This window comes from Glycine max, chromosome 1, assembly GCF_000004515.6.
Source record: "Glycine max cultivar Williams 82 chromosome 1, Glycine_max_v4.0, whole genome shotgun sequence".
NCBI lineage: Eukaryota > Viridiplantae > Streptophyta > Magnoliopsida > Fabales > Fabaceae > Glycine > Glycine max.
In genome coordinates, this window is record NC_016088.4 from 37,758,953 (window position 1) to 37,769,090 (window position 10,138).

A 10,138-nucleotide genomic window follows, 5' to 3' on the forward strand; every position below is an offset into this window, starting at 1 on the left:
AAAAACAAATTCACTTAATTGGGTATAGCGGAAGTGTATTCGACTAACCAAATAGCCGAACACGCAAAAAGAGTTTTCATTTCGAGATTGCGTTATTGGAAAATGTCCAAGTATTTAGCTGGCTAAATGACCGAATACCCTCTTAGAAGAATTGTTCCAAGACATACGGATATTCAAGTCACTAAGTGCTAAGATAGGATCTATGGTATATGATTGGTCGAATAGCCAGATACATTCCGTGATGGTCGAATACTTTAGATAATCCAATCCATGATGACCAACCGTAAGGACATTATAATCAAGATTATTCATCCAATTATCATCATAACGATAATTAAGACTAGATTACGGAAAATGGTAATTAAGACTAAACTAATGATATCTCCATTTTTTTAATGGACATTGTTCATTTGTTGTCATGTTTTCCACTTTTCCCTTCTAAAATACTAGAACTCTACTCCATAGTTCATACTTTTATATCGTGTAACCCGTAAATTTTTGTTTGAGGCAAGCAAACCTCGTCTGCATTTTGCCACGTTTATACAGAACCAAAATTTAATATTTGATTTGAGCCATGCATTGATTTGCTGTCATTATACCATAACATGCCCTGTTTGCTTCAAATTTTCTGCCTTTCACTCGTCTTGTTATTTTTTTAATCACCATTACTGTGCTATTTAGGATTTCTTAGCCCGTCACACTCTCGCTGACAAATTTCTCCGTAAAACATTCAACAAATGACTATTTTATGAAAGCACTAATATGTAAACAACCACAATTATACTCGTATCATTCAACCAACCTATTGGTGATAAATCACTTTCTTTCTGTTACTCTCCATCACATCAATTATCTTATCTCAGTTTTTTCCTTTTTTTTTTCTTATTTCTCTCTTTGGTATATTCTAAATTCTTCAAACTAATTGTAAAATTTAAATTGTTAAATATTGCTACTATTGTAAGACTAATTTTGTTAAAAATGTATGATAATTTGTTGGATCCATTTGGTGAATCTTTTATAACTGCACTGCTAAAAATAACTTTTCTAGGGTTAAAAATTAAAAATTAATGAAGTTATGTAAAATAATAAATAATGTTATAATAAAATCCGTAAAACAGCAAATTTAAGCAACTTAAGGGAGATTCATATACGGTTATATTAGCCAGCTCGAACAAGGAATCTACCTCTAGTCTTCTACGACCTAACACCACAAGACCAAAAATTAAAAGCACATTCACAATTAATGGAGTGGTCCACAGTGAACCCAGAATTTAAAAAATCAAATACAACTTAAGCCAGTGATTTATGAATTTACCTAAGGTTGTGAGTTCAAATATTGCAAAAGGAAAGCCTCAAACTGCAAAAGAAAAGAAAAATATTGCTTTTATTTTTTACAAAAATTGCTTTTGATTATATTCCCTTGGTCATCTGCCACTGAGAAAAAGTGAACCACCAAGTTGCAGAATCTAGTAAAATATATTAAATTTTCACAACCTCCAACCCAACTTCCCCAATATGTCTTTACTTTCTTTCTTCTTATGCTTTCTTCCCTCAACCCTCTAAAAATCACAGATTCTACCTTTTGATGCAAATGGGATCAACTCACCAACCCTAGGGTCACATACCAGCAAGATTCATTCGTTCATTCATCTCAAACCAAACCACCCCACTTCAATTATGGCACCATTTCCCACTTCCCATTATTACTTCAGGGCCTTCACTTTCTCCATTTTGTTCCTCAAAACCCTAGCTTTTGACCCAATTCCTCTGTTTTATTATGCTGGCTTTGGAAAAGATCTGAAATTTACGCCCAACGTGGCCCTTTTTGGTAATGCAAAGGTTCTCAACGAAGGGTCTGGGATTCATTTCTCTGGCTCTGGGAGTTCAGGAGACACTGGGAGAGTCATGTACAAGAAACCCATCAAGCTTTTTCAAGGTAAACCAAGGCAATTAGTGTCTTTTTCTACTTACTTTGCATTTTCAGTCTCATTGGAAGATGGGGGTGGCTTGGCTTTTGTTATGGCTCCAAAGGGTTCTGAAGGTGATATGTTTTATCAAAGTTCTTATGGGTTGAATAGTAGAAAATTTGAAGTTGTTGGTGTTGAGTTTAGTGCCTCAAAGGGTGGTAGAAAAGGGGTTTCTTCTAGTTGTCATGTCAACATGAATATTGGTGGTTTTGTTGCTAAAAAAAGTAACACCTCTATTGGAGAAAAGTTGCATGTTTGGATTGACTATGAAGCTAGTTCAAAGCGCTTAGAAGTGAGACTGAGTCAGCATGGTAAATCGAGGCCATCTTATCCATTGCTGTGGCAATCAATTGACTTGTCAAATGTGTTGAAGGAGAAAGAAATGTTGGTGGGTTTTAGTTCTGTGAAGGGGAATGACTCTCAAGCATGCTTTCTATATTCATGGAGCTTTGTTCTGAGGAATTTCCCACATTCAATGCATTCAGAGCCCTTGGATCCAAAGGTCTTTGTCAAAAACACTGAAAGTCCAGTGGTTAAACAAAGGAGTGATTGCTTTTTGAGAGTTCTTGCTGCAATGATATTTGGTACTGGATGTGGAGCTTTGACAGCATTTATTGTGCTTTACTTGTGGACCATCTTTGGCAACAATAAACGTGCTGTGGTGCCAGAGGAATCTGTTGTGCAACCTGTAGATGTTGAATATAGGAAAAATGTCAGAATTGTTGTAGATAAAACCATCGAAGATGGTAAGAAGTAGAAGAACCTCATGAAGGAAGAGATTGGAGGAAGCTTGTGTTTGTAAATTTAGCTTGTCTTGTATTTAGGTTTTGCTCTATTGTAGTAGTAGTCTTGGTAAAGGGCCATGGTTCTCTTTCCTGACGTTGTCCATTGTTTATCAAATTGAGATTGAGATCCAACTGTGTTAAAGATTGCTTACTTTTTTGAAACATGCCCAAATTGAGGTTATTAATGTACTATATGATGTTGTCGACATAGATATCATTGTATGAGTATAACCACTATCAACCTATATCAATGAATTGGTTACTTGGACTTTGTTTGGTAATAATTTATACCTACAAATTTTACTTCTCTTACGACTTATGGTTCCTTTCCATTCAAGAGAAGATTGTAAAGTCTATGGAGATATAAAAGCTACTAAAAAAAAGCCTTGTGTTACTTATGGTTTTTCTGACTATTATTATCCAAGAGAAAATTGTAAAAAATGTGACCCCCTCTAATATTTCCTCTTCCATACTTGTAAATGCAGTAGTGTTGAAATCCTCTACAGCTCTATTCCTTCGAGCCATTTATGTAGCCTACGTCTAAATCTTTAAATTTGTTATTACAGTATACATCACAATGGCCTAATTTGTTCTCATAATCCTCTACAGCTCTATTCTTTCGAGCCATTTATGTAGCCTACGTCTAAATCTTTAAATTTGTTATTACAGTATACATCACAATAGCCTAATTGGAGAGTACGGAGATTATGAGAATAAATGCTACATAGAGCCTTGTGGCACTGTAATTTTAAGAATCTCAATTATCTTTAAACGAAATAAAGTGTCACAAATACACAATATTTGACAACAAGGCAACATAAATTCAGAACAATAATATTTGAATTACTCTAATTCAAGTAAAAAATTGATAGAAAGGTAAAAATGGCATCATCAACTAGTGCACAAAAAGTCTTATGCTGAGTTGAAAATTTAGAGCCGTCGGGAAATTCAAACACACGCAACGCAAGCTCTCTCCCATAAAATTTAAATTTCACTCCCGGACAAATTTCATTTATCGGCACGAGGGAGCCTTTTTTCTATTAAAAACTTGACTTGACAAAGACTTTGATTAACTCTCCCGCTTGCGATTTGTCCTACAAGTTGGTTCAATAAATACTTGGTTTGAATAGATTCTTTTTCACTTCAAACTAACAGAACAGCAACCTCCAATAAAATGATTCGGTTGAATAAATTCTTTTTCAGGATATGCATAAAAGAGTGCAAGGCGTAAAAAAGAAACACCAATCATCGGGCATTTAGTTGGATTGAACATTTAGAGCTTTAAAATAATAGCAGTTTCATATTGTCTTCCCTACAAACAACAGGTTACATAAAAACGGAAACAAACAGAACCAGTTTTATAGAACAGTAATGGAAACTAGATCTAGCCGGAACAGAACCATCCCCTCAAAAGAGACAATCAACCGGCAACAGGAAGTTGCGGCATGTTATACATCTTCAAGCCACCGCAATACATTACCAAGTTCAAAATCACATATCATGTTGGCCATACTCCTCCTCCTCCTCTTCCTCCTCATACTCATCCTCATCAGCAGTGGCATCCTGGTACTGTTGATACTCTGACACAAGATCGTTCATGTTGCTCTCAGCCTCAGTGAACTCCATCTCGTCCATGCCTTCCCCGGTATACCAATGCAAGAAGGCCTTCCTCCTGAACATAGCAGTGAATTGCTCACTCACTCTACGGAACATCTCCTGAATGGAGGTAGAGTTGCCAATGAATGTTGAAGCCATCTTCAAGCCGGTTGGGGGAATGTCACAGACTGTGGATTTCACATTGTGGGGAATCCATTCCACAAAGTATGAGGAGTTCTTGTTCTGCACATTGATCATTTGTTCATCGACCTCCTTGGTGCTCATCTTTCCTCTAAACATGGCTGAGGCAGTGAGGTAGCGGCCGTGTCGAGGGTCAGCAGCACACATCATGTTCTTGGAATCCCACATTTGCTGGGTGAGCTCTGGAACACTCAAGGCTCTGTATTGCTGAGAGCCACGAGATGTCAAAGGAGCAAATCCCACCATGAAAAAGTGGAGCCGCGGGAAGGGAATGAGGTTCACTGCAAGCTTTCGCAGATCAGAGTTTAACTGACCAGGGAACCTCAAACAACAAGTGACACCAGACATTGTCGCTGAGATCAAATGGTTCAAGTCACCAACTGCACAAGAACGAAACAACACAGTCAGTATATCCTCATTGAACAATTGGACAAACTCCCTAATATTGATTGTAAAAACGGTTATATGGGATTTGTAAAATCTTACAGCTAGGGGTGGTTAGCTTGAGGGTACGGAAGCAGATGTCATACAAAGCTTCATTGTCAAGCACCATGCACTCGTCTGCATTTTCAACAAGCTGGTGAACAGAGAGAGTAGCATTGTAGGGTTCCACAACAGTGTCTGAAACCTTTGGAGATGGGAAAACAGAGAAAGTAAGCATCATTCTATCTGGGTACTCTTCCCTGATCTTAGAAATCAACAAGGTTCCCATTCCTGATCCAGTTCCTCCCCCCAGGGAATGGCACACTTGAAAACCTGCAACAAGAAGAAACATCTCAAAAACAATCACAGAACAAACATTCAAATCCCCACCCACAAAGCCCTCCAAATAAACAACTCCATTTCAAAATTCAAACACAACATAAACTTCTCATCTCAGAAATCAACCCCAAACCCTGGAAATAAACATCATTTCAAAAATCAACCATAAAATATACTTTTCATCTCAAAAATCAAAGACAAAACCCTCCAAATGAACACTTCCATTTCAAAAATCAACATGTTTCCAAATCAACCACAAAACACATCAAGTTAACAAAGATAACAACCGTCTTCAAGAAAAACACATGCAAACCCAAAAACACCAACAAAACCCTTAGAAACAAAGTCAATGACACACCCAATCCAAAACCACCCCAAAACCCCTAAAAAGCTATCACCTTTAGACAAAAGGTAGCCACTCACAAACCCTCATTTGCGAACCACCCACAAAACCCTTCCATCACACAAACCATCTTTCATTCACTCAACAAATTCACACAAAGAATTGAAAACCACCACCCCACACCCTAATTTCGAAAAACCAAAAAACCACCCACAACACTAAAAACAAACCCAACAAACCCTCATAAACTTCTCCATGAAACCCACAAAACCAATTCAAAACCCACCAACAAAACCCTAAAATGCTGCAACCTTTACCAAAAAAAAAACCCCACATAACACCTCCATTTAAAATTTCAAACACAACATAAACGTCTCATCTCAGAAATTAACCCCAAACCCTGGAAATAAACACCATTTCAAAAATCGACCACAAAATATACTTCTCATCTAAAAAATCAACCACAAAATCCTTCAAATAACCACTTTCATTTAAAAAATCAACATGATTCCAAATCAGCCACAAAACACATCTAAGGCTACCGTCTTCAAGAAAAACACATGCAAAACCCAAAAACACCAATAAAACCCTTAAACAAAGTCCATGACACACCCAATTCAAAACCACCCAAAAAACCCTAAAAAGTTTCCACCTTTAGACAAAAGGTACCACTCACAAACCATCATTTGCGAACCAACGACAAAACCCTTCCATCACACGAACCATCTTTCATTCACTCAACAAATTCACACAACCAATTCAAAACCCACCCACAAAACCCTAAAATGATGCAACCTTTACCCATGAAACCCCCTCACATACCTTGCAAGCAATCGCAGTTCTCAGCCTCCTTGCGCACAACATCGAGAACGGAATCAATCAATTCCGCACCCTCAGTGTAATGCCCCTTGGCCCAGTTGTTCCCTGCCCCGGACTGCCCAAACACAAAGTTGTCGGGCCTGAAGATCTGCCCGTACGGCCCGGACCGGACGCTGTCCATGGTGCCCGGTTCGAGGTCCATGAGAACCGCGCGCGGCACGAACCGACCGCAACTGGCCTCGTTGTAGTAGACATTGATCCTCTCGAGCTGCAACTCCGAGTCCCCACCGTACCTTCCGGTAGGGTCGATCCCGTGCTCCGCGCAAACCACCTCCCAGAACTTGGCGCCGATCTGGTTGCCGCATTGGCCACCCTGGATGTGAAGGATCTCACGCATTTTGAAATTTGAGGGAAGAAATGAAAATTAGGTTTTGCAAGAGAGAGAAAAAAGAGGGTTTTGGGATTGAGTGGTGTAAGATGTGGGTGAGGGGTGATTTTATATAGAGAAAGTTGGTGGCTTCTTGTTGCAACGGTTGGATTTTGATTATGGGGGTGGGGTAAACGGGTGTGAGCTGTGAATTTTTTTTTTAATTTTTTTTTATTTTGATGAGAGAGGGTTCTTTTGAAATTTGAAATTATTTGAATGTACAGCTGGAGGGTACTGTTTTTTTGTGGACCCTATGCGGGTGAGTGTTTCTCTCTCTCTCTCTCTTGTGTGATGAGGGTGGCAGTCAAAACTCAAACGGACGAGTTTTTATTGAGATTTGAAACTTTTGTCCTGAGAATTTAATTTAAAATGTTGGGGAATTTAATATTGTGATTTGTTTAAAAGAGATTTAAAACGGGTGTAATGACAAGTTTGCTGGTCTAATTTTGCGGGATGTGAGTGAGTTTGCTCAAAAAAGTGGAGCCTTTTCTCAAATTTATTGTTTTGATTGATTAAGGGAATTGGCTAGGGTGGTTCAGTTAATCAATCAGGCGGTATGGTGGGCCAAAAGGTGTGGATCATTAGATTTAATTAATGTAAAATATTGGATGGTGGGGATTTTTTACCTAGTACTCTTTGAGATGATCTTTTGTTATTTTATGTATATGTGTATTTTGAAACTGAGTTTATTAAAATGTACTGTTGCATATATGGATGTGTAAAAAATAGTTTGGACTAAACCAAACTAAAATCAAACTGGAACTAAATTGGTTTACACTTAAATTGGTTTGAAAAAATAAAATTACATGGCTTTAAAACTAGTTTTGATTCAAATCAGATTGCTTCTTCCAAAGAGGTTTGGTTCACTAGTAATTGAACCTCTCTCAAGTCTCAACTTAGATTGAGCCAAAGTATAAGGCTCTCGAATTAGTGGACTATTTCATTATTTTTTATAATCAGAACCTTAAATCGCAATCTTGTCTAAGTTGTCACTTCAAATCACAATCTCGTAGATTCACAATACCAAATCCTAAATCCAAATTTTGCATCTCTGCAACGGCGATCACAATAGTCATGGTGGCAATCATAATAGTGGTGGCGGTGGTGGCGGTGATGGTGATAATTTTAATGACAATTTTGATGTAAATTAAATCTTTAAGATATTTGATTTTTTTTTTGGTAAATCTTATGAAAATTTTATGGTTAAATAAAGTTTCAATTTGAATTTAAAATGTTTTAATCTTGACCTTTCATTTTAATCTAATGGTTGAGACTAATCATTCTCATTCTCACATAAGATAATTATTCTCATATGATACATCCTCTCTCTCTCTCTCTCTCTCTCTCTCTCTCTCTCTCTCTCTATATATATATATATATATATATATATATATATATATATATATATATATATATATGCTCCAATAAAAGTCAAATTAAAACAATCACAATTTATTCTCATAACATTCTCAATAAATAAAATATTTAAATAAACACCAACACCTCAATCAATTAAATAAACAACATAAACACAATTCAGTGGTTTCTGGAATCACTAGTGTATTGTCCGGGGTCCACAAAATGGATGTGGCGCTCCAATATGCATGTCAGCCCTAGCACAGGAGCACGAACACCTCGCCCTTAGCATTTGGGCTACTGGGTTGACAAATTATCTCTAATACCTCATTATTTAAATATTAATGATAATGTTGCAATCCCTTATCCCCTTATCAAGAGGTAGGTACTTAATTATCTATAAGATACACATGAACTATAAGCCACAGCTTATCTACTAGCTATTATCTACAAGCTAGGAATTATCTATAAGGGTTTTTACATCATTGTAACAACTCCAACAAACAAGGACCTGAAGTTCCTATCTGACTCTATAAATATCAGGTTTTATCTCACCCTTTTCATTCCATTCTCACCTAACTCATGTACTTACTTTAGCATGAGAGTCCTTTGTTTTGCAGGTCCCTCTTCTTGTCCTCCTAACAAAGGGTTCTCACAGTCCGACATGCGAGATCGTGGAGCCCACCTTTGGCACATCCACCCTGATGTCGATCAGCTCCAAATTTTGGTAAGTATATTTGGCACCCACTGTGGGGCCGCAGTAAAACTTACCCCACGACCTCTTTTCCAGTAATGGTTAGCATACAGTCTGGCCTCAGATGCAAGACCCCTCTAGAAAGCTCCAATCCTCCCCCAACAACCATGATAGACACCAACACTTTTTAGAAACTCTAGACACGTATTGCGGAGATGAAGCGATGCCATGAGGAGGAACTCAAAAAGCTGAAGGTTGACCACAACTAGTTGGAGGCTCGTGTCAGATGCCCCTAGGGCGACGAGCACTTTGCCCATACAACGAATGAACATACTTGTCGCAACCTACCCTTCGGCGGGAGGGCAACGCGAGACTCACGGGTGCGTCTTCCAAGAAAGGAAAAAGCGCGGAGTCGCCACTAACGTTTATTCGAGGAAAACGTCGGAAAAACCGGAAAGGTGTGGTCTACGAACTTTAAGCGTGAAAGGTTCGGGAGTTGTTTTTACGCAAGGGGAAGGTATTAGCACCCCCCACGTCCATCACAAGGGACAACAACCTTTAATCAAGTGTACAAATATGACTTCAAAATGTTTTATTTTCCCCTTTTTATGTCTTTTTGTGTTTTTATGCTTTTTATGTTTTTTGTATTTTTTATCTTTTTGTGGTCGACAAGGGTGTTTCCCTCGCTCCTACGTATCCTCAATTGCGATGAGGAAATCAGACCTACGTAGTTCTTTGAGAACTAAACGTTGGTTAAGTTGTTTTTATCTTTTTTCGCAAGATATATTTTAATCGAACAAAAGGTCATTTAAGGCGTTGGACCATTAAACGATCTTTTGATTTTGAAAGGAGAGAAACATCAAGGCGTTGGAACATTAACGATCTCTTGGTTTTTTAAAGTAGAGAAATGTTAAGGCGTTGGACCATTAACGATCTCTTGGGGTGGTCGACAAAACTGGGGCTTTTGCTCCTACGTATCCTCAATTGCGATGAGGAAATCAAACCTACGTAGTTCTTGCAAAAGCGGTAAAGTTACATGTTGATTTTATGCTTTTGAACGGTCCATGTTAATCGATAAAAGCAAAGAGGACCGTTTAAGGCGTTGGATCTTAAAATGGTCTTTAGTGATTTTTGCGGACAAAGCTTGATTTGTGAGTTGATTTTAGCCTTAGTTTCACTTTGGTTATT

At 38.0% G+C, this 10,138-nt stretch overlaps 2 protein-coding genes across 2 annotated transcripts; one reads left to right on the top strand and one right to left on the bottom strand.

The window, feature by feature from the left end:
- Positions 1-1,374: 1,374 nt before the first annotated feature.
- On the top strand, positions 1,375-3,033 carry LOC100816374 (L-type lectin-domain containing receptor kinase I.7). The gene has a single exon (XM_003516876.5). It carries the CDS (start codon positions 1,678-1,680, stop codon positions 2,722-2,724), a length of 1,047 nt encoding a protein of 348 aa, XP_003516924.1. The 5' UTR covers positions 1,375-1,677; the 3' UTR covers positions 2,725-3,033.
- A 979-nt stretch (positions 3,034-4,012) lies between these two features.
- Positions 4,013-7,227, bottom strand: LOC100816898 (tubulin beta-2 chain-like). Its single transcript, XM_003516877.5, has 3 exons — positions 6,477-7,227; positions 5,036-5,305; positions 4,013-4,929 (listed from the first exon to the last, which is right to left on the bottom strand). The coding sequence occupies exons 1-3, from the start codon at positions 6,868-6,870 to the stop codon at positions 4,244-4,246; spliced, it is 1,350 nt and encodes a 449-aa protein (XP_003516925.1). The 5' UTR covers positions 6,871-7,227; the 3' UTR covers positions 4,013-4,243.
- Between the last annotated feature and the right edge of the window lie 2,911 nt (positions 7,228-10,138).

Coding starts and splice junctions, on each gene's coding strand:
- LOC100816374 (XM_003516876.5), top strand. CDS start 1,678: ATGGCACCATTTCCCACTTCCCATTATTACTTCAGGGCCTTCACTTTC.
- LOC100816898 (XM_003516877.5), bottom strand. CDS start 6,870: ATGCGTGAGATCCTTCACATCCAGGGTGGCCAATGCGGCAACCAGATC. Junction 5,306..6,476: donor GAACTGCGATTGCTTGCAAG/GTATGTGAGGGG, acceptor TTCTTGTTGCAG/GTTTTCAAGTGTGCCATTCC. Junction 4,930..5,035: donor CAAGCTAACCACCCCTAGCT/GTAAGATTTTAC, acceptor GTTCTTGTGCAG/TTGGTGACTTGAACCATTTG.